The 25,421-nt window shown below is 35.8% G+C and overlaps 1 protein-coding gene across 1 annotated transcript in view; it reads right to left on the bottom strand.

Annotated features, from left to right (window-relative positions):
* Positions 1-442: 442 nt before the first annotated feature.
* The window catches only part of HGD (homogentisate 1,2-dioxygenase), a 76,911-nt gene continuing 51,932 nt past the window's right edge, over positions 443-25,421 (bottom strand). Inside the window, exons 11-14 of the mRNA XM_031959711.1 lie at positions 19,603-19,707; positions 13,335-13,461; positions 6,580-6,761; positions 443-776 (exon numbers count right to left, since the gene is read on the bottom strand). Coding sequence (XP_031815571.1) covers positions 627-776; positions 6,580-6,761; positions 13,335-13,461; positions 19,603-19,707 — 564 coding nt within the window. The 3' untranslated portion in view covers positions 443-626. The remainder of the gene's footprint in view (positions 777-6,579; positions 6,762-13,334; positions 13,462-19,602; positions 19,708-25,421) is intronic.

The raw sequence follows: 25,421 nt of genomic DNA on the forward strand, positions 1-25,421 counted from the left end.
GTCTTATGCCTGACTGGATCAATTCCTAGATCATAGCTTCAGTTTTAGCCTCACATCAATCATTGGAAAAATACCCTCCTAGCCAGGGATGTGCTGAAGTCAACTTCTTAAATTTTCAGTGTTAAGTCTTTTTATACTTTGGAAATCTATAAATGCTACAAACCAGGACTTGATTTGTTGTTTTGCTGATTATCTAGATTCAAAGCAATAGATAATGTGTTAACAATTTAGATTAAACTTAAAAATATGTTGTGGGTGCATCCACCCCACCCCATAACTGCCCATAAAAAATTTGTGAGTATACCACTCCTCTTAGCTGTGCACCCATAACTACCCTCACCTGTCTTGTATATTCGGCCCAGACTTGAAAGATTCCTGCTAGATTTCTCTTCAGACTAAACTACCTATTATGTGATTGTCCACATTCTGGCCATGATGTTTGTTATTTCCATATACTTCGGGTAGGTCTTTATTGGGTAATTAAGCTTACAATAATGTCACTTGAAATACAATTTTGCACTAATTTCCATGGAAGGATGGGTAATTATTTTGGCTATAGGCTTATACGACTATATGCAGAGACGCTAACTTTTCCAAGAAGGATTCTAAACATGAACTCTTCCGGCTCATTTATGGCCAGTGGGGTTTCTGAGCTTGGGCGTGAAGTGACTTCGTAGATTTTCCCAACACTTGTAATAGTTCTCATCCAAACAGCTGCATGTCTTGAGACCCCACTTGGTGACAGCCAAACTGAGTGAAGACTCAAACATAAATGCCTGGTAGAAATGGATAAAAAGGGAGAGGGGGTGGTTAGAGAGAAGGGTAAATTTATATCAACAATGGAATTCTGAGGCATAAATAAATAATACAATAACAACATTTTAAGATTTGCAAAGTACTTTGCAATTATTATCTCATTTTTATTATCAAAATTATCCTGGGAGGTAGATGCTGTTATTAATCTAATTTTATAGATTAAAAAAACTGAGGTAGAGAATAAATGATTTACTTAGGATTTACCTAGGATACCTAGTAAGTGTTTCAGGTTTTCAATTGAGGTGTTCCTGACTCTTGGTTCAATGCTATAGACCAGTAGTGTCAAGCTCAAATAAAAACAAGGTCCCTGTTTATAAGGATCCCCGAAGGCTTCATATTGACTTAAAAAACCACATATTAAGGTTATCCATGTTCTATTATATTTTTATTTATTTTGTTAAATATTTCCCAATTACATTTTCATCTGGTTCATGCTATCATTGCAGCCTATGATGATGGGTTTGACACTTCTGCTCTTGTCCCTGTACCACCTAGCTAATATTAACCAGTTTGGTGTCTAAAGCAGGGATTCTTAACCATGAACTTAGATGGCCAAAACAAAAATCCCATCTTTATTTTCAATAATCCCTCACTGAAATTTAGCATCTCCTTTGATTTTGAATAGAGGCAATTAGTCATTATTCTGAAAAGGGGACCTTCAACTTTAGGAGCCAAAGGTCTATGACACAAAATTTAAGAATTTCTGGAAAGAAGGACATTTTACTAAGTACTTCACTGTGTGTTGTGGTTGGGTGGAAAGAAAACTACAAATGACAACTTTAGTCTTGAGCAAACCCTGAATTCTAAAGTGAGGGAGACAAAGTTAACTTAGTTCAACTTGTTGTTCAGTCTTACTCTAACATGATATTAATTGGGGTTTTCTTGGCAAAGATTCTGGAGTAGTCTGCCATTTCCTTTTCCAACTCATTTTACAGATGAGGGAACTGAGGCAAATAGGGTTAAGTACCCCAGATTTACACAGCTGTGTATGAGTTGTAAATATCTGAGGCTGGATTTGAACTCAGAGAGATGAGTTTTGCTTACTCCAGTCACTGTACTCTATCTACTGCAGCTGCCCCAAGGCTAGGAGAACCTTAAAATAATATGTTGGCCACTAATCTTGACCCCCTCCCAACCTTATATTCAGTACCCTTCTGCTAACTCCTAATTACCTAGGGTACTCCATGATGTTGCCCTTTCTGAGAATTTACCCTCTGAAAATGTCTTTCCTTTGTCCCATTTTTTTTAAACCTCTCTTATGTCTGATAAATGACAGCTAACTATTAAGTCATAGGTGCTCATGATAATTGTGTTATCTTTCTCAGATATAGACAAAGAATCTAAGGGAATGACTTAGATGGTAAGAATTCAGATATCCTTGTAAACTTGAGGAGAGAGACTCCGGTATGATAGAACCAGATTGAAAGGCTGAGCCAATTGTTAAATTTTCAGTATCAGTAATTTATTCAGTATTCAGTAATTTTCCTGTATTTTTTTCTCTCGTGGTTTTTCCCTTTTATTTTGATTTTTCTCCTTCAAGATGATTAATAAAGAAATGTCTATTAATAAAGTTAGTATAATGTATAACCAGAAAAAATAAAACAATTATTAATAAATAAATAAATAAAATGGCAGTGTGAGCATTTAACACCTTAGAATAAATCATGGCTTCATTTATTGTTTGGTTGGATGTCTAGAATTAAGAAAATGATGAAGATATTAATAATGAAGTTTAAACTCAAAAATGTTTCCTGTTTACATTCCCCTCCCCTCCACCAGAGCTGTTTGTTAAACATTTACAAGCGCATCCCTATATCTGTCACTTTACAGAATCCCTCACATTATTCCACAGAGACCACAAATAGCCTGAGGCAGTATAAAGGAAGCACTGGATTAGGAATCAGAGTCTCTAATATTCTCTAGCAATACGATTTGGGGAAAGTTACTTTCCCTTCTCTGGCCATCTGGAAAATGAGGAGCACCATACAATGGACAATGCCCCTGGGGTGACAAAGATATGGATTTGAATCCAGAGTCAGACACTTATTAGCTATTGGCCTGAGCAAATCTGTAGCCTCAGTTTCCACATTTGTAAAAAGAGGGAGGAGGGTTGGACTTAATGGCCTCTAAAAGTCCTTTTTAACTTGATACCTATGAGCTTATGATGTCCATAGATAGCTAAATGATATCAAGGCTCAGTTTTGACATTCTAGAACTCTCAAGTTTTCATCTACCTACCCTGGCCCTACCTACCCTGAATTTAAACTCTAAATTTGGGTTTAAATTCATCCAGATTTGACATTCTAGGACTATATAGTTTTCATCTACCTACCTTGGTCCTCAGTTTGGGTTTAGCTCAAAATCTAAATCCTAGGGGCAGCTAGGTGGTGCAGTCCATAGAGCACCAGCCCTGAAGTCAGGATTCAAATCTAATCTCAGACACTTCTTAGCTGTGTGACCCTGGGCACATCACTTAACCCCAACTGCCTCAGCAAAAAAAAAAAAAAAAAATCTAAATCCTAATGATCGTTTCATGTCTCAGTTCATTTGTAGAGTGAAAATGTTGTCTAGCAAGGCTTATTATTATTTTTGAATATTAGGTAGCATTTAACTTATTGTTTTATTCTTTTTTAAAAATAAATTTGCTTATGATTTAGAATAAACACTCTTATAGTCAGTAGACCCTACCTGCAAAAATATAATAAAACCAAAGAAAGCAGCCTGCTACTACACTTATATTCCAATTGAATATTCAGAGCACAGCATACAGGAAATGCAGAACATATTATAAAAGCCAATTGGTTTCCTTCTATGCCAGATGAAAAAGAAAAAGTAATGCAGATGAAAATGTGGTTCATTAGCACTGGCTTTGATGAGACTGGAGCTTCTGGACTCTTCCTGGTTCAAAAATATAGTTGAGAGGTATCATTTTGCCTCACTATAGCCCTGGTCCTGGGAGCTTACTTTGTTCTAAAAAAAGCAGGAAGAGAAGAGACTTGGAAAGACTAAGTGCTTAGGGCCATAGGGAGGAGAAAGGAAGTTCAAAAAGGCCTTTAATTTAGCATTACTTTGCCTTTTCCCTTCACTCACCAAATAAAGATGGGGCAGCTAGTAGAGCTCACAGTTTAATCTGGGGAAAGTTTCATATTCTTTTAAGACTCAAGCATTTTAAAATGTTTGGATTCTTATTCCTGTCCTACTAGAGACAAGAGGCTGTATTTCTAGGGCCTCAGGGGTTTTAGCAATAGGTTGAATGGTTTGTTAAAATATGATTTCTTTACAATAGAAGCTAGACCACCAGATTACCACAGATATATATCCTATCACCATGTATGGCATAATAATATGAACAATTATATAACACTTTAAAATTTATAAAGACATAAATATATATAATTACATACATAAACACACATATATACTGTCAGGATCCAATATCATCCCTCTCTTCATCTTTCTCTTTTTCATCCCTTGATTTTCAGAGCTAGGGCCTAGAAAGTAAGCTGTGCACTGAGGTTGGCGTAGCAACAATCCCTTACACTCATCTTCTGGATGAATGCTGTTGCAACTAAATTATGGAACTGATAGTCCTTGGGGGGGCCTGACACATGACTAATTTTTCTCTCCCAAAAGAATAAAGAAAGTTCTTTTTGCTTGTAACCTGTTCATATTGCTCTTTGGTATTTGGAGAGTTAACAGAGATTGCAAAACCTGTCATTCTTTGGTCATTAGTTACCAAGTTAACACTGCATATATATATATATATATATATATATATATATATATATATATGTGTGTGTGTGTGTGTGTGTGTGTGTGTGTGTGTGTGTATGTATATAATACATTTACATTTATACATATATACATACATATATAATGTATTATATGTGTATGTATAGATATAGATGTAATTTGACCTTCACAACTGCCTTGAGAGGTAGGTGCTATTATTATAATGCCCATTTTAAAAATGAGAAAATTAAAACTCAAAGTGGTTAAATTACCTGTCCAAAGTGAAAGAACTATTATATTCTAGAAGCAAAATTTCAACTGACATCTTTCTAACTCCATGACCAGTTTCTTATCCACTCTATCACCTAGGAAAGGCTCTCCCAATTTGATGATTTCAAAATGTAACCCACATCTCTGAGCCAATTGCTATCATCTTATCTACAACTTATCTACGATCTCAGTTTGTTGGGATTCACAGCAGGAAAAGCACCCTCTCCTAATTTGAGACTTCATAATCAGCAACAACTCCCTTCCTTTCTCCCCCTCTTTGTGCCCTCCCTCCCTATCTTTTAGGATTTTTGTTGTCTGGTTCCTTTATTTTATTTTTCTTTTTTATTTTCTGTCTTCCATGTACCCCACAACATTTAAAATTTATATATATATAAGCAAATTTCTACATTGTTCATGTCTGAAAATGTGCCTTATTCCTCCCTTGGTAGGGACACAAGATCAAGGAAGGAAAAATAAGATAATTTCTTCTTGTATTTCTACTCTATGGCAAAACAGAGAAGAGGATAGAAATGTCTTCAACCTCTCACTTTGCACATGTATCAGATAGATAATATGTATATGTATATACACACATATATACATGTGTGTATACATGTATACATCTAGCATACATAAAGTATACATAAATACATATCAATCAATAAACATATCAATTTATTAAATGCCTATTATGTTCCAAGTACTGGCCCTATAGAGACAAAAGACAGCCCTTGCCCTCAAAGAGCTTACAATCTAATGATTGAGACAACATGCAAATATAATCAAAGCAACTATATGCTCAATAATAGGAAATAATTAGCAGAAGGAAGGCACAGGAATTAAGAGGGGTTAGAAAAGGTTTCTAGTAAAAGATAAGATTCTAGTTGGAACTTAAAGGAAATCAGGGAGATCAGTAAATAGAGATGAGGAGGAAGAATTTCAGGCATACAGGACAGCCAGGAGCCAATAGACTGAATGTCTTGTTCATGGAAGGGCCAGTAGGCCGGTGTCACTGGATCAAAGAGAACAGGATGGCAACTAAGTGTAAGAACACACACATGCATGTACATATACATACATATATACATGCATATACATATTACTTTTTTTTTTTAAGTAGGCAAAAGAGGCTCATTTTTTACCTAGCCTCAATCATTAAATGAGTACTGCCTCAGACAAACTGAAAATTGGGAATGAGATCATAAAGAATATAAATTTTTTGGAACAGAACTCTGGAAACCGGCTATTGATAAGCCATTGAAATTCAAATGGAGTTACTTGACTATGTCTTAAATCCAAATCACTCTGGCTCTCACTGATTGACCAATAATAAGTCCCAGCTCAAGCTTCTGATAGTCATTGGGTTCTGAGGGCTCAGAGTGAATCTAAATATCAATTGTTTCTATTCTGGTCAGAAATACTAAGGGTCTTTCCCTGACATATTGATTTCTTTTTCTTTCTTTCTTTCTTTTTTTTTTTTTTTTTTTGGAGTAGGTAAAAGAGGTCATCTTTTTGTCCCATTTCTTCTCTCCTTTAATAATTGAATGGGAAACTTGTGTCACACATTGAAACATAAGCCTATAAACTCTGTGATCAGATATTGTTTCATTTGTGTATTTGTATCTTCAGTCACTAATGGAATACCTGGCACACAGTAGGCAGTGAAGTTCTTTTTAATTTATTGATTGACGATCTTGGGGCTTTGGGGAGATGAACAATGAAGCTGGGGCTCAGAATGACAATACTGTTAGACATGCTTACCATGGTTCCATCTGCAATCCTCTCTGGCTCCAGTTTGGCTTTGCTTGCCTTCTCAAAACAATCTCCATCTGGCCCATGAGGAGTCATGGCACTGTGTAGGCTGCCTCCTCCAGGCTGGAATCCTTCTTTCTTTGCCTCATAGTGCCCTTTGATCAATCCCATAAATTCACTCATACAGTTCCCTAGGGGATTTGAAAAAGGGTTTTTAAAAATAAAAATAACATATAAGAAAACAGTTAAAGTGTTTGATACTACAGTCCCCAAAGACTTCAGAGAAGGGCAGGTGAGCTTTAGAGAATGACTAGAATACTAAGGAGAAAAAACAGTGATAAGATTTTAGATTTGCAGTTGGAAGAACTGTGTCCAAATGCCACTTTTGATGCTTTCTACCTGTGAGTTTGGACAAGTTACCTGACTTAGCCTCAGTTTACTAATCTGTAAAATGAAGAGGTTTAACTAGATAACCTTTAGATCTTTGAATCTATGATCATGAAAGACTTAAATCTAGAATGCAATATTTTACTAGGGTAGGTGTGAATTTGCCCAGAACTAGAGTGTAAGGACTTAAAGAAATGAGACTTAGCTAAAGGAAATCAGGCTGCAGCAAGAAATTTTCATAAAAATAAAATCTGAGCTGTAATTGTACTCATGGTATTGATCCATAAACATTTGAAACTCTTGATCTTGAAACTTTCCTTCCACTTGGTTTCCATGACATTGAATCTTCCTCTTTCTGCCAAGGCTTTTTAGTCTCTTGCTTACTACCCATCCTCCATCCCCTTTTCATGGATTTTCATCTACCAACCTTTTGTCCTCAAGTCTCTGCAGTTCTATTTCTTCACTCAGTCATTACCTTTGTGAACTCATCTGCCTTTATAAGGTTTCAACTATCACCTCAATGGGGATGACTCACAAATCTCCGCCTCCACTCCTCCTCCTCTCTAGTCATATATTTCCAGCTTCTTACAAGATGCCGCCACCTGTCTGTCTTGTCACAAAGATATCTTATTTCTTTCTGATTCTAATCCATCATCTTTGGTGACCACATTGTCCAAATGGAAAAAAGAATAATAAACTGAAAAGGAAAATCAATTTTTAAAAACTATAACAATTTGTGGTCCATTATTCTTTCTCCTTACCTCATCTCTCTATAGAAAGAAGGCTTCAGAAAATCAGTGAGAGTCAAGAACAGTGCCATAGACCCTTGGAGAGGAGGGAGCATTTAATCCTCCAGGAATCCAGAGAACAGGGATGTTTGGGGGGGATGGACACCATGACCTGCTCCTAATGGTCTCCTGAGATAAATCTGGTATTCTCATGATTTCAGCTTTTAATCAACCTCTTTTTCATCATGAGTCTTCTTGTCCTAGGCTGTTTTGACTCACATCTTCAGAGCTACTCTATGGGTCATGATTCTCCACTATATTTGACCTATCTGATCTTAAATCTGATTATCTGATTTTTGTCCAACTCTCATTTATTGTTACTCACTTAGCTCAAAACACTTTGGTCAGTTTTTATCAACTGTTTAATAAGTGTGTATGATAGTGGCTACTATCACTTATTATTCTATACAATCTATCTTCAAACTTTTTGGTTTAGGGACCCTTTATATGCCTAAAAATTATTAAGGAACTCTCCCACCTACTCGAAACTTTTATTTATGTGGATTATGTCTATTGGTATTTATTGTTAGAAGTTAAAATGTATTATTACTACTATTATTATTATTATGAAAATTGTTTTGATTCAGGGAGTCCTGGACCATACTTTAAGAACCTTAGCTTTACACCTGTGCTTTTTCCTCTATGTCTGAAGTTGTAGATCAGAATGCCAATCAGCATTACCTTCAGAAGTCCCCTACCCGGCTCTTCTCAAGCCCATTCCCAGAAGGTTATTAGCTGGGAATGAAAAAAGAATAAATGCCATTTCTCTTTTTATAAACTGTAGATAGATAATTGAAGGTTTCTTTTGCTAGTGAGGATTAAAAGCTAGAGAAAAGCCATTTGCAAGGGCTTTTTCTTAGAAGGTTATCATGACGTCCTTAACCTCTGTAGCCAGAGATGGAGCTCTATCTGTATTGGACACACTTTTAATTAAAAGAAAATGTTCAGGGTGAGTTTGAAAGTTAAGTTCTGTTGAAGCCTTTGTAAGAAGGTCTGGTTTCTGGGTAGCTTTATGTGATACTGAGCAATTTCCCTAACCACTCTGGACCTGTGTTTCCATATTTGTCAAATGAGGACATTTAACTAGAGCTTTCCAAATCTAAATCTATGGATCTATGAGTAAATTAGTTAAAGCTGAATGAATGAGGTACCTAATTATATTTAGGTGTATGTATTTCTTCAACTCTGGTTTTAAATTCTAGTGTTTCATGATTTAATGGATCTGTGGTTTCATCAGTGTGGGTGCTTCCTCCTATCAGAATATATAATAACCTCTATATGCATTTTATAAATTTCTCATATAAAGAACCACTGGATGTGTTGGGGGAACTTCTTTGATTCTTTAATATCTTAATGGTACTGATGGAGTCTTTTTTGCCTCAATTCTAGACTGAACTTATTTATTTGAAGTGTTTACCCAAGATATATAAATCTATCTATCTATCTATCTATCTATCTACATGCATGCATATATACATGTGTATATATGTTTAGGGGTAGCTGTATGTACATATATGCAATTATATGCATATATACCTGTATGTACATATGCATGTATGAATGCATGCATGGATGTTAGAAAGATGAACTAGTTCAATGAAGAGATTGTCCACCCAATGGTATTTCATAATCCAATAGAATATAAGCCCCTTGAGAACAGGAAGGGTTTCATTTTTATTTTATATGCTTAGTACCTAGCACATAGTAGGCATTTTAAACTCTTGTGGGATTGAATCTAGTCAATATAGATTTTTTACCACCTTACTTTATTGTTTAGATTGTTCAACTGATCTCTTACGGGCGATAATGGATTTCACCGAGGAGGTTTAGCAATATTGCATAGCTTACTGCAGGTAGTCCTATGAATGACACATCCAAATAAGAATATTTAGAAAAGCTCATCAACATTTTATATTTGGATTCTCTCTGTGCAAGATTTTCTCCATACCACTGGAAGACGCCTCAGGTGAGCATATGTTTCCAGAGCTTTTGCCTCACTTGATGCTCACAGTCAGTAAGTTGAACAAAGTTATCTCTGTAGGTACATCTGTCATAGAATCTTGTATTATTTTAACATATGCGTGGGCAACACTTTATTTGAGAATCTTTAAAGCAGTTGGATTGTATATCATCTTTTAAAACGTCATAATTAGCTATTGTTCTGCTTCACTCTTGGAGCAAAGAACCCTCTTTTTATAGAAGAGGCATTTATTTGCAAAGGGGAAAGCAAGCTTTGACATTTGCCTGGGTCCATCCTGCCTGCAGTATGAGCTTAATCTTGGACCATGAGGCCGTCCACTTGGTGGCAGTTTATTCCAATCTAAATTCCCAAAACTAAGGGGAAATGCACACTACCTGAAGTATAGCTCTGCAAACCAAACCTATAAAATGCTAGCCAAAGTCACACCCCCCCTTCTCTCTGTGTGAGTCCTAGCAAAGTGCCAAACCAAACCACTTTTTTTTTTGTTGTTTTTTTTTGTGCTTGGCTCCACAGCAATTCTGCTTGAAGCTCTGAGGAGATGACTCTGGCAGAACCCGACAGGAGGCTGGGAGTGTGACAGCCACAGTAGGGAAGGTGAGACTCTCATCACAGCTCCACTCTTTTTTCACCCATAAAGAGGAAATGTAGGAAATGGAATAAGTTTTCACATAAAATTTATATGTTTAAAAGGCAGCCTAAGAGGCAGTGTTTATAGTCAGCCTCAGAACCAGGAAGGCTCAGGTCCCTCTACCTCTGACACATACCCAAGGCAAATAAATAGCTTAACCTCTTGGGGTTCTGCTAAGTTCTCTAAGCCTCTGTACTCTGACATACATTGATAGGAGTTTCCTTATCTTCATGTTCTCAATGACACTGAGATTTTTCTTGCTTAGAAGAAGAATAGTGAAGTAACTAGATGGGGCAGGACCTCAGTTCAAATCAGATTTTTAGCATTTACTTGCTCCAATTGCCTTGCAAAAATAGAAAAAAAAATAAGTATGAGGTCACTCATTTTCACTCTTGTTTAAAGTGTATACCCTTCACTGATATTCCCCATAACTGATTATCAACCTCCACATTCAGTGACAGTAACTGACTTTTTCATTATCTCATCCATTTCACCTTTGGTCAATTGAAAGACTAATCTAAGGACTCTTAGAATTTTTTGCTCTTTATCTTGAACTGAAATTCTCCATTCTTTGTCTTCCATATATTGGCCTTACTTTTGCTTTCTGGGATCAAACAGAATTACCTAGTACTTTTATATGACAATCCTTCAAACATCTGAAGACGTGATATTATTCTCCACTCTCCACTTGTCTAGTTTTATCTTCCCAGGATTTAAATCCAAAGCCTTCAATAAATGCTCACTTGTCATAGGGCTAAGGCCCTTCTTACCTTCTCGGGTACCACCTAGTTATGTTTCAATTTGTGATTATTCTTTCTGCAATGTGCCACTCAGGAATGGATGCAAGATTCTAGCTGTGGCCTGACTGGGGCAGAATCTTGCCACTGGAATCTTGTCCCGGGCATTCTATTTCTATTAATACAGCCTAGGATTAAATTGGGTTTTTTGGCTGCCACATCACACTGTTGACTCATAAACAGGTTTGCTCCTGGCTCCAATGTGCTCCAGCTCACTCTTTGCTGTTCTCAGTGAAGCCTGAAGGTGACCTTCATGGCTCAGTGGGAGAGAAGAGCAAGGCAGAATTCTGCACTATTCTGAATGTAAATTGTATGTGTCAGTGGGTTCAGTGCTGGCATTTTTACATCACTTTTCACAGATAACAGGAGAACATTTCTTGCCTGTCTGATTAATGCTGAATTCAGTTAGCTAAGGTGGTTTCAGGCTACCTAGAGGCAATATTTTTATGGGAATAATTCCCTGTTTCACTCTTAAAATTATATCAAAGTTACATAGCTTTTTGCTTATTGCTTTAGCAATATTTTTTGACATCTTTAATAAAACTCTCTTAGAATTAGTGATTCTGCAATTGTAGCTTTGGCTTAGTATAATCACGTATTTACAAAATATAATTGAAATCCATTACAAATTACAAGAGAAATATCTATGGTATCAGCAAGCATAGAGGCATAAAGTAATAGACAAAGTACTTGGAATCAAGAAGGCTGGGGTTTGAATTCTGTGTTACAAATTGTGTAAAAATTCATTTAACTGCTCACAAGCTCAGTTCTTTCATCTGCATAATGGACCTAATAATAATTCCTATGTTACAGGGTGACTGGGAGGACCAAACTCAGTAATACTAGATGGCCAAATGGATAGAGTGCCAGGTCTTGAGTCAGGAAGACCCAACTTCAAATCTGGCCTTAGATACTAACTAGCTGTCATTTAAATTCTGCCTCAGTTTCCTCCTCTGGAAAATGGAAATAATAATAGTACTTACCTCCCACGGCTGTTTTGATCCCACAGATCAAATGAGGTAATGTTTGTAAAATACTTTGAGAACTTTAAAATGTTTTGTGTATAAATATGAGCTATTATAATTATTTTGATACAGAAAGACTGTAATCTAAGCCAAATTTTCATTCTTATTACCTTTTAGTAAGGCACCAAATTTTATTATGCTCAAACCTATAAACTTTCAGCAGAAAGTTACTTTAAGTCAAACAGACATGAAATGCTGAGTCATTATCCTGAAAGAGACCTTACTTCAATAGGTCAAAGCTCACTAAACCTCATTCTGATGAAGATCAATTGACAGCCATCATGACTGCTGACTTCTGCTCATTATGATAGGCCAGTAGCCACAAGACCAGCTCCCCTTCCACCTTATCCTGCTTCAGGGCCAGGAAAAGTACAAAGTTTAGGTAAGATGTAGTTTTTGGCCTTTGTGAAATTTATTATCTTTGCCAACACAGATAACTATTCATGATTTCATGACAAATAAATGAGAGAGTTGCAAAACAAAATGCTTTGTGAGGTCAATGAGGGGAAGAGGAATCAGGAAAGACTTCTTGGAGGTGATAGCATTGAATTGAGTTTTTTGCTTTTTTCCACAGTTCAATAAAAAAAAGCAAAAAACAAACATATGGATCATTATTATTGCTTCTTTCCCATTTTCAACCTCCCAATCTTCTCTCTTTAGGAGACAGAAAGGGAGTAAGAGTCAAGGATAGCACCATCTTCATCATCACCATTGCTAGTGTTTACTTGGTGCTTTAAGGTTTGCAAAGTGCTTTACAAATATTGTATCATTTGATCCCGGAAGGTAGATGTTATTATTATCCTCATTTTACAGAAGAGAAAAGCAAGGCAGACAGAGATTGTGACTTGTCAGTTTTACACAGCTGATAAGTATCTGAGGCTTAGGAAGTGTCCCATCTTCCTTACTTCCAGTCCAGAGGTCTATCTGCTGCATCACGTGGTTGCCATGGGCTCTTGGAGAAGCAGTAAATTTGACTATTCAGGGCTCCCTGAAACAAGACCTAGCATTCTCATAACCTCAGAATTTTCAGAAAATAGCTAGACCAATTCTAAGTATGCAGATCTCTCTGTTTTTGCTCGAATTGCCTTACAACTCCTTTACTTGGTTCCTCCTTGGTTTTCTGGTTGTTTAACATACTCTATTAATTAACAGGCTTACTGTGATAATAAGGAGGTCGGAAGGTATGGTCAGCAACTCCCCAGCGAGGTGGGAAGATGACGAAATCAGCAATAGCCACTCCAGGACGAAGCGATTTAGCCGTCAACACAGTGAAAATGGAAGGATCCTGTGAAAATCAAAAGGAAAATTACTAAATTTGATGAGATAGTAATTCAACAAAACCCTTGTTCTTCTCTTACTGGAAGTATCTTTTGGTTATAGTTCACATTTTTCCTAGATGTTCCAGTTTTCTAAGCCAGACATCCTGCCTCAATTGAAGGTACCCGAAGATGTCTAGACCTATTGGCCTTAGTATGCCAGTAATTAAACCTCTCTGGGTTTTCCCCCTGCTATGTTCTGTAGCAAGGTGCATTAACACTATGTGAGTGGAGCCAAAGCTGATTTTCATACCACTAAGTTTGTGTCTTATAAAACTTATGGTATATAATATCCCACTGAGTTAGGAACCCAGTGTTCTTATGATCCTACAAAAATAAGGACATAGTGATCTAAAGTTAGATAGAAGGGGACAGTTAATAGCACAAAGAGTCAGTCCAGAGACTTTGGGTAAGAAAGTTAAAATTAAAATCAGGTTGAGAGAGGATTCTGGGAAGATGGCAAAAAGGTCAGAAAATTTCCAGCCCTCCAGATCTCCACCACAAACAAGACAAAATAAAACAAAACTGCACCTCAGGACAAGTGTAGAGTGGTTAAAATACAAATAAGGGATGGAGCAGAATAGTGTTCCTCCTGGACAATTGGACAAGATCTGAAGAAAGGTATCAGAGTGAAGATTAGTCCCTGTGAAGTATAAACACCTCCAGGCTAGTTCTGCTGAAACAGGAAGGGGGGTAGAGCCCTAGGGTTAGATGGATTGGGAAGTAACCTTGGCTCTAACCATAGGAATTTTTACTTCCCAGATAGAGTGGGGAATTGGGGGGGGGGGAAATGGGGGGTCTGAGTCAAGGAAAACTAAGGGAATCTCTGCTGGTAAGAAACACTAAACTCACATCATTACTCTGGTGAGTAAATATTATTGGATAAGTTATACCAGAAAGGAAGTGGAGGGAATGCAGAGTAGTTAGATGTCATTAGCAGAATTGCATGGGAAAATAGAATGACTCTAGAAAGGTTATTGGCAAAAAAAGGAGAAAACATATTACAACTGGAGATAGTTTCACTCCTAATATAATTCTAACATAAGAATTAGCAGAGAATTCTGGGATTAATTATCTATCCTGTGAAAGGAGATCTGTGTAGAGGTTAATAGACTTTTATGAAGTGGAATGTAAAAAATTAGCCAAATTTGAGGGGTTGGAAAAGGATGTGGAAACCAAATTATTAAAAAAGAAAAAAGGGGGGAAATCGTGAGAAATGGATTGGTAATTGGTTTCCACAGTTATGAAGATTAAATTGAAGAAATGAAACTTAAATTAGAAAACTGAAACTCACAAGGATATAAAAGAATAATCAAGGATGGAAGGTATCTCTCCCCCAGCAAAAAAAAAAAAAAAAAAAAAAGAATGTAAGTTCCTTAGGGGCGATTAGGGATGATGGCCTGAGATTTGAAAAGAATCATTTGTTCTTTGTCCTTAGCCCTCCTCTCTTACCTCTCCCCTTCTAGAATATAAGCTGCTTGGAAGGAGGGACTGGATACATAATGAAAGATGAAGATTCATGTAGTGTAATTTATATAGCATCCAATTAATGGGGAATCAGGAGAGGGACTTGTGCTTCAGAATAGGAAATAAAATGCTGCCTTTGGAGTTTCAAAGGTGCATTTACTCACTGAGGCATCCGTTCTTGCAAGAATGTAAAATTCCTGCATTCCTGCATTCAAAACAAAACAAAACAAAACAAACAAACAAACAACAACAACAACAAAAAAAAAACCATACCAGACCCAACTAAGTTGTGGAAAGGTGGCCCTAGGTAAGAAGGAACCAGCACATACCAGGTGAGTGCAGAAGCAGTGGAGCAAGGATGCTGCCTGTAGGCACTGACAGAAGAGTGGAGTTCTTGGTTTTAGGTTCCAGACCAGAGGAAAGAACTGAAGGAGGACCTGAGGCCAGAAACACCATCCTCCATACCCCAAAACTAGAGATAATTATACCAACAATCTGCTATAAAATAAGCAGGCAAAGGAGAAGGAACCTTAGACAGTTACTATGGGAATAGGGAAGACCAGTGTTCATCTTCAGAGAAGAATACTGAAATTAAAAAAGCCTTTCCTACCCCAAATGGTCACCTGCCATTAAAAAATTCATAGAAGAACTTTTAAAAAGACTTTGAAAATCAAATGAATTTGAGGAAAAACTACAAAACAAAATGAGAACAATCAAAGAACAACAAGATTATGTAAAGAAAGTTAACCAACTCTTAAAGAACAAAATTAACTTTTTGAAAATTAGAATCAAGGAGGCAGCTAGGTGTCACAGTGGATAGAGCTCCAGCTCTGAAGTCAGGAGGACCTGAGTTCAAATTTGACCTCAGACACTTAACACTTCTTAGCTATGTGACCCTGGGCAAGTCATTTAACCCCAATTGCCTCAGCAAAAAGAAAAAAAAAAAAGAAAATTAGAATCAGGCAAGGGGAAGCCAGCAAAGTTATAAGAGACCAAGAAATAATAAAACAAATATGAAGAATAAAAAAATAGAAAAGAATGTGAATCATTTCATAAGAAAAACAACAAATGTAGAGAGCAGACCAAGAAAAGAAAACATAAGAATAATTAGACTACCTAAAAACTATGACCAAAAAAAAATAATCTTGATATAATAATATAAGAAAGAATGAAAGATTGTCCCAAAGTGTTAGACCAATAGGGGATAGTAGAAATAGAAAAAAAAATCCACCGATCACCCCCTGAAAGAGGTCCTACAGGAAATCATATAGGAACATTATAACTTCATTCTCAAACCCCAGATCAATGATAAAATATGAGCAACAAGAAAAAAAAAAAACAATTCAAACACCACAGAGTCATAAAAATCACCCGGTATCTAGCAATGACTACATTAAAAGACTGCAGGTCATGGAACATAGTTATCAAAAAGAAAAAGAATTGGGTCACAGTTGAAAATATCATAGCCAGCAAAGTTAAGCATAATCCTGAATGGAAAAAAAAAGGATATTCAATGAATTATCAGACTTTCAGGATTCTGTTGCAAAAAGACCCGAACGTAATAGAAAATTCAACATATAAGATACAAGGGAAATATCAGGTAAACATCAAAGATTAATTTCAAGGGATTTAGTAAGGATAAATTGTTTATGCTTTACACATGGAAATGGGAAACCATATGTCTAAGATTATCATTAGTAATTGGGGAGTTCAATAGAAATATTGAAGTAGAGAAGGATGTGATTCTAAAAAAGCAAAACTGTATAGGAAAAGATAAAAAGAATAATTAAGCTATATGAATGAATTGCAAAAGCAAGAACTAACACAGAGGAACTAGATGGGGGAGGAGGGTTGATAAGTTCTAAAATCCTTCTCACTTAGGGAATGGATTAAAGAGCAAACTACATACACACACATGCACACACACATACGTGTGTGCATATATATATATATGTATAAAGGTATAAAACTCTTCTAAATTTATTAAGAAGTAAGAGGGGGGAACAGGATAAGAATGGGATATAGAAGGATGTGTGAATTAATAGGAATGGGATAAAGAGGGAGGGAAAGGGCATGAAGAAAGGGTAAGGGGGAAAGGATAAGAGAGGGAACCTTGGAGGTAGGATAAGTAACAGCAAGGCAAAGGAGTGTGTAGAAGTGAAGCAAAGGAGTTAATGAGGACAGGAAACAAGAGATACACATAAACATAATAATAATGATCAGGAGTAGCACTGGGAAAAAAACAAAAGTAGTAATTAATCTCAAAGTTAAAGTTAAAATAGATTCAATCAAAAGAGAAAAATAGGGAAATCACTATTTGTCAGTCATATTTATCAATATTATTTTAGACTACTTAAAACAATTAGATAGTATAAAGTTGCAATTTGTGTATATATGTATCTATATATATATATATATATATATATATATGTATATGTATGTATGTGTGTGTTTGTGTATATATCCACATACCCCTATACACTTAACTGTAGTCTTCTTGGGGGAGGTAGAAGGGAAGAAAAGGGAAAAAAAGAATTTAAAAAAAAGTACATAGCAGAGAATAAAAGAAAACCTACATGGAAGAAAAGAAAAGATGGGCAGTTCTGAATATAATGTGTAGTATTTATTATATATTTTCTATTTAAGTTTTAAATAAATATGTTTTTAATTGTATTGAAATTCTGCATAGATGAAACAATTTCTCTACAAGGATTTTAGTATATCCCTGCTCTTTTCAGAGAGGCAGCTATGAAGAATATTGTATTATTTACTTTCCTTCCATTTCTTTTTCTGGTCCACAGTTCTGAACCTGAAGTTTGTGAATTTTAAACAAGTTTTTTTTGATGATTCTGTTTCAACTTAATTGGTTTCTTTTGTAATTATGTATATTTAAATGGACATATTTAAAAACATTATGCTGAGGAGTACCCAGGCTTCTTCAGAGTGCCAAAAGGGGAGTCTCATGGTAAAAGTAGGCAGGAGTTTATGTCCTTCCAGGGATAGCATTACTCATTAACTGGGTAAAGAGATATACCAGTGCTGAAAAGGAAACATAACAAGAGGAAAGAGATTAAAAAGGAAATAGAGAAAGAGCCAAATAATGATGAAGGGGTTTGACATCTTTGCGCTGTAATAGATCTAGGTAAGTGCAAGATAGTGAGATGATTTAAAATTTAATTAAAATGCCAACTCTTAACTTTAAGAAAGGGCAGGTAGGTGACTGAAGGGATAAAATGCTGGGCCTGGAGTCAGGAAGACCTGGATTCAAATCCCGTCTCAGACAATAGCTGTGTGAATCTGAGCAAATCATTTAATTACTTTTTGCAACAGTTCCCTTATCTATAAAATAAGTTAAAAAAGAAAATGGTAAACCAGTCCAATATCTTTGCCAAGAAAATCCCAAATGAGATAACGAGGAGTGACTTGTGACTGAAAACAACTGTGAACGTTAAAATTGCATAGGATCATGGCACTTAGACTTGTGTAGGATCTTAGAGATCATGTAGTCCAAATCTCTTATTTTATAAAGAAGGAATCAACCCCAGAAGTGAGGAAGTAATTAATTGACTTAAGGACACAAAGAGAATTAGTAGCAGAGCCTCAATTTAAATATAGGTTTTTAGACTTAGAAATCTAGTATTCTTTCTACTAGATGGAAATATCCACTAAAGGAAAAAGTAGTAAGTCTACTCTGTTTTTTAGAATCTCTTAAAAAAAAAAGATTGCTACTAGTTGTTATTTTCCCTTTTGGTATTTTTTTTAAAGGATTCCTGTTTCTCATACTGGTATAGAAATAAACTGAATTAGCTCAAAGTAATTCTCTCTGCCATCCTGCCTTCTGTTTTATCTCTCTGTATTGTAGATTAAGTTAATCTAGTATGAACAAATCTCATTACTTCAATGTTTGGGACTCTCTTAACCTTTGTTCTTCTCAGATATTATATTTTCTTAGTATTATGGTTATTTGAGTCTTTCCCCTGATATTGGACTGTAACCTCAGCGAGGGCAGAGAGAAATGTTATTTTTTGGTATCCCTCTGATTCCTTATATAGTGATAGACACATTGTAGGAGTTTAATAAAAGCCTAAGGAAGGAAGGAAAGATTATGGAGATGTAGCACTGTGTTTACTACTCTGGAGATCAGTGACATTTAATAATTTCAATTCAACAACCATTTATTGTGTTTACTATAAAAGCCACTGTATAAGCTTGATACTGTTGATACAAAAAACAAAAACAAAAAAACTCTGCCTTGAAAAAGTTTATGTTATAGACATTAGATTATTGGAGCTAGAAGGAAACTAAGAGATCATTGAATGCAACTTCCTCACTTTAGAGATCATAAAAATGATCCAAAGAAATGCAACATTTTTTTCTTTCAGCTCAGTGACATTTTGACCTTATTTCTGTGAAATATATCCCAAAGTTCATGCTCTAGAATTTTCATCGGAATTCCCATTAATCCAAGTATTAAATTCTGTGGATATCTTGTATTACAGCTAAAGCTACTTAGATCCTTCATCATTGCAAGAAGATTTCCAGAGTAAATTATTTTTCTTCCAAAGGAAAGTATATTCTCTCCATCCCCATCCCACTCCAATCGTCGCTTTAGTCCTGAAAATTTCTTCCACTTTAAAACTTACCGCATGGTCAAAGGCAACACTGTTGATGACCATAAAGTTCTCCAGATTGTATTTATAAGGAGTGTAGTTTCCATGCCATGCAACAACATTGAATGGAGAAACATCCTGTTCAATAAATAAACAAAGATTTGGTACATATCTGTCAGTTAGGTAGCTATAGAAAAGAACAGCCTTCCTGACTTCTTACTTACCTTTCTTCCTCATTCCTTTCTTCCTTCTCTCTTCCTTTTATCTCTTTCTCTCTTTTTCCTACTTGTATTTTGTTTGAAACTGAATTATTTTTATTAATATTATCAATAACAAATTTATATGATACTTTATGGTTTATAAAATATTTTACATTATCTATTTTGACCGTTATAACCTTGTAAGGTTAGTACTATTATTGTCCTCTTCTTAGAAATGAGGAAACTGAGATCATTAATTAATTTACCACAGGGACACACAACAAATAAGTATCTGAATCAAGATTTGAACACAGGTGTTTGTGACACCAAGTCCAGCACAAAGGGTAATGAACAATTCATATTGATTGTGTGTAAGGAGGCTATAGTTTGATAATAACAATGACTTGAATATAAAAAAAATAAGATAAAAAATCAAAGATATATTTGCCTAAATATGTAGATATAATGAGGACAAGATATTTTAAATGGAAAGCTCAAGTAGTGCTTTTATATACCCCCAATTTTTTTTTTAACATTTTGGATAGATTTTTGCAATTTACTTAAGGGGAATCCAAGGAGGCTTTAATGGAAAAACACAAACATTCTTTTTTTATTATTATTATTTTACATGAGAGATGGCTAAGTGGGAAAGAGACAAAATATCGATCTATGTGTAAATATAGACAGATATAGATATGGAAATAAAGGTGTTAAAAATAAAAAGACATTTTTTAAAGGAAAGGCATGGACAAGAATTGTGATAAAATGGCATAGAAGATGTCTGTACAAGTGGAGATGTCTGTACTATGAGACGATGGATCTATTAAAATATAAAAACAAAAAACCAACCTTGGATCAGGGAAAATCTTATCACTTTATTTCTTCTTCTACCCATTCATTTCCTTCTCTATCTACTCTCTGTAATTTGGCTTTAATCACTCTAAAATAATCTATATTTCTGAATGATGGAGAACTATCTGACTCTATCCCTGTTTTTAGGTATCATTTGGTTCTGTTTATTACTAAATAAGCATGGCCAGCTTGCTGCTTATGTTTGAATCCTGGAGTTCTGTGTTTCCCATTTTCTTCTTTTCTTCCAGAAGTCTCTAACATACATCCATTGGCAAAGGGCTGGAGGGGCTTCAGAGTCCATTGAATACAACCTTCCAATTTTTTGATAACTAAATTGAGACCCCTAAAGGATAAGTCACTTGTGACTTTGGCAAAGTTATGAATGATCTATTGCTCTAAGCTGCCTCAGAGTTGTATGGACTAGCAAAAGATATTGAGTGCTTTTAGGTTGTCTGGTACTTATCTAGTGGTGAAATATCATAGATGATGGTCAGTTCTGGAATGAAAAATCATTAAGGCTGGGAGATTTGGATGGATGACTGGCATTTAATAAGCTTCAGTGGTTCAGGTTTTTTTTTTTTTATTTCAATCTATTATCCTATTTACTTACCAGGAAGCCACATTTCCTCATATTCATCCTTTGAGTGTATGCTCAATGGTACTAAAATAACTTGGACATCTATGACTGAACCATGGAGTTTGGGGACATACCCAAACTGTTTAGACCTTTAGTTGCGTTGTTAGCCAAACCTGACTTCTGTACTCACTGTCCCAGATCTTAAAAAAAGAGGTTTCACTCCCATCAATCATAAATCAAATGCCTATTATGTATTCAGCACTGTGCCAAATATTAATGATGGCAGAGTGTGTGCAAAGAAGAAATTTCACATATATGTATATACCCATAATAATTTAAAATATTCTAATTCAGGTCAATTAAATAAGCATTTATTAAATACCTACTAACTTCAAGGCACTATGCTAGAATTAAAGAGTTGTCATAGACTCTTAAGAATGTGAGATGGTACAGTGAATATGATGCTAGGTTTGGAGTCAGAAGCATTTGAGTTCAAATATGACCTCAGACATTTCTCAAGCTCATCTGTAAAATGGAGGTAAATATTAGCACTTACTTCCCAGAATAACTTTGAAAATCAAATGAGGTAATTGTAAAGTGCTTACTATAGTTCCTGGCACCTGGTTATAAATATAAATATACATATATATATATAAATGTTATTTTATATAATATGTATATGTTTTATATATGTGTGTGTTTAAATGTTAGCTATTACTATTATTGAAAATTATCTGATGGGCTATGCAGATCATTACTGACCAAGAATCTTCTCTCCTAGCATCACCAATCAGCACACTTATCATTGTCATATTGTAGGGGTTGTAGGCACAGTGCCCCTGCTATTTGGCAAATATGCATAAAATTTTTTAGTCCTCCCTTTGTACCAAAGAAGTCTGATTTTTTTTCTGTTTTGTTTACAGAACGTTTGTAATACCTTATTGTAAAATTGGGTTTAAGTATTTGGTCATAGGTTATATACAGGCCAATGTTAAATAAAAATACTTTTTCTGTGTCATCTGCTAATCTTTGTCATCTATGGCTTCTGCAAAACTCCCCCCCCCCCCAATTCCCATTTAATTTCTTATGCCAATCTGTAATATATAGTCAGGAAAATCGCAATGTAAAAGAGATAACTGTAGTCATCCATCTAATACTTAATCTCCAGAAGTGAAGAGCCTGCTATCTATCTCACTTTGCAACACTTCTAATTATGAGTAAAATTTTCTCCTTATATTAATCTTATATCTACTTCAATTCAAATATCTACCCATTATCCCTAGTTTTGTTTCTAATGCTTCAAATTTAAGTCTAATTGGAGACTTAACATCTTTTTTTTCCCCTAAGAAGCCTAAGAAAGCTTCTTTAAAGGTGTTCCCTAAGCTGTCTCTGGCAAATAGAAAAAAAATTGCTTGAATGTCAGAAATGTTTACCCAGACACAATAGTCTGGGGCTTTGGTGCCAAGGATAAACATTTATTGTATGAAGGAGTCCCTTAAGAAGGGTGGCTTTGGGAGCTAGAATTGCCTCAAGAACTAGTTATAGCCAGACATGAGAGGAAGTGAGATAGAGTAAAAAGAACACCGAATTTGGAAACAGATAACCAGTCTCTTAACAGCTGTGTGATGCTGGGCAAGTTTTTAGACATTTTGTGCTTGACTATAGAAGGCAGAATTAGTAACCAATGGTAGACATAGTACAGAGACCAATTCCAGATCAGTATAAAGGAACTTTCCCTAACAAACAAAGAATGGAGAGTTTATTAGAAATCTTCTAGCAAAAGATTGGGTGATCCCTTATGGAAGCATGAGAGACAGGATTCATGATTTAGGAAAGGGTTTTATTAGATGACCCATTGATATTCCATTCAGCTCATTTGTGATTTTAAGGCAGTTCAGTTAGACAACAAGGAGAAATCATTGGTAATTAAATTTTAGAGTTAGGAAGCATGTGCATTGGGTTAAAAAGAGAATAGATAATGAGAAAATTAAGGTATTTATCCCATAAGTTTGATGGTAAAAAAAAAAGTACAGAATCGGCACAAATCAATCACTTTTTTTTTATTGGAATGAGGGGGATATAGTCTGCTTGAAGGAGACATTGTAGATGGAGAAACATAAAGGATGTTGGGGGATAGAAAGCATAAGTAGGAACATAGTCACTCTTAGTGGGTAAGGTATGTTATTTAAAGTAAAACTTCTTAAATTGTGAGTCATGACTCCATATGGGTTATGTAACTGAACATAGAGGGTCTGCTTGCCATCTAGGGAGGGAATGGGGGAAGGAGGGGAAAATCTGAAACACAAGGCTATGCAAGGGTCAATGTTAAAAAAATTATCCATGCATATATTTTGAAAATAAAAAGCTTTATAAAAATATGGGGGGTGTCTCAAAATTATGATTTTTATCAGTGAATGTTTGATTTGTATGCCTGTTTTATATACCTATATACCTGGAATTGTCTACAAATTTATCAGATGAAAAGGGCTCATGAGTAAAAAAAAAATTTAAGAAGCCCTGATGTAGAGAGGCTGGGTAGAGTGCTAACTTTGGAGAGGAGATGTACCTTCCTCTGTTTTGAGAGAGAAGAGCCAGGGTGTAGATGTGGTAAGATGTAGACACAGGTAAATATGAGAGCTCTTACTGAATGGCCTCAGGTTTCTTAGTGAATTAGGAGACAAGGATATCTGTTAAGAGATGGTGTGGGGACTGGGACTTATAAGATAAGAAGTTCTAGAGTAGCCCAGGGTCGCCCCAAGGTCCTGAGATTGCAGAGTGATCCTAAATTGAGTTCTACTACTACAATGCTGTGGTTTAGAAGAATGAAAATCTGAGGGTCCTTTAAGTGGCAGCTCTGTTGCCTCTTATGTCACTGTCTCAGGAAGGAATAGCCTTTGTCTTATTTTGATGGTATCCACAGAATTAAAGAATTTTAAGATAGCAAAGCTAGGAGAGATCTTAGATGTTATCTATTACCTCATTTAAAGACATCTCAGTAATGAAGTAGATAAAATGCTGGATTTGGAGTCAGGAAGAATTGAGTTCAAATTTGGCTTCAGATATTTACAATTTACATCATCCTGGGTAAGTCACATAAACTGTGTGCCTCAGTTCCTTTAGCTGTAATAGGCATAAAAACACCTACCTCCCAGGGCTATTGTGAAGATCAAATGAAATATGTGTTTCCTGTTATACAGTTAGCACTTAATAAATCTTTTTGCTCCATATATGGGGAAAGTAAGACCAGTAAAAGTAAAATGACTTGCACAGGACCTCATGGCATCTGAGACCCAACTCTTGGCCTTCTGCCATTATTGATTCTGCCCTTTCCTTCACATAACTACTGCATGTTAAAGCAGAGAGCCAGAGTGGTTTCCAAAGAGAACAATCAAGAGTCAAAGATGATAAGTTGGAGGTTTAGAGAAAAGATGATAATTTCTCTCTGCCCAGGGACCACCTCTGTCCCCTATTCCCTGTGTTACTTTGAATTAACTTGTCTGGACCTTAGTGTCTTTAGATTAAAGGTGTTGGACCAGATGATCTTTGAGGTCCTTTCTAGTTATAAGGAATCCTGTGGTCTTCATGGGCAGCCAGGTGGTACAGTGATTAAGCACTAGGTTTGGAACTTCCTGAGTTCAGATCTAGCTTCAGACACTCTCACTATCTGTGTGATTCTGGACAAGTCACTTAATTTGTTTTGCTTCAGTTTCCTCATCTGTAAAATGAGCCAAAGAATAAAATGGCAAACCATTCCAATATTGTTGTCAAAAAAACCTAAAATGGAATCATGAAGAGTCAGACCCTACTGAAGTGACTCAGCACAGTCACTCAGTCTTAAAATCTCAGAATTCTCTTCTCTCTCCCATGCTCTCTATAGCTAATCATTTATCAACTGTTTCAGAAGAGATTTTCTCCCCATTTATCTCATTGCTTAAAATCTCTCACAATCTTCAAGGCTAAACTGATAGGATATCTCCTCCATGGAGCCTTCCTTAATTCACTGAATTTGTGGTTTCATCATAGTAGGGAGCTCTCCAAGGAAGAACTTCTACCAGTGCAGATATGAACTTTTCCTCATTTTTTAGTCTTAGGGAAAGCAGAATTGAAGTAGCTCAGAAGAAACATGAGATGCGCAGTTAGAGAAGCACCTCAAATGTGCATAGAGACTATTTGTACCCAACTTGTGGTAGAACTTTCTGAACTTGTATTGGTCTGATTAGCCA

Source organism: Sarcophilus harrisii, chromosome 3, assembly GCF_902635505.1.
Source record: "Sarcophilus harrisii chromosome 3, mSarHar1.11, whole genome shotgun sequence".
NCBI lineage: Eukaryota > Metazoa > Chordata > Mammalia > Dasyuromorphia > Dasyuridae > Sarcophilus > Sarcophilus harrisii.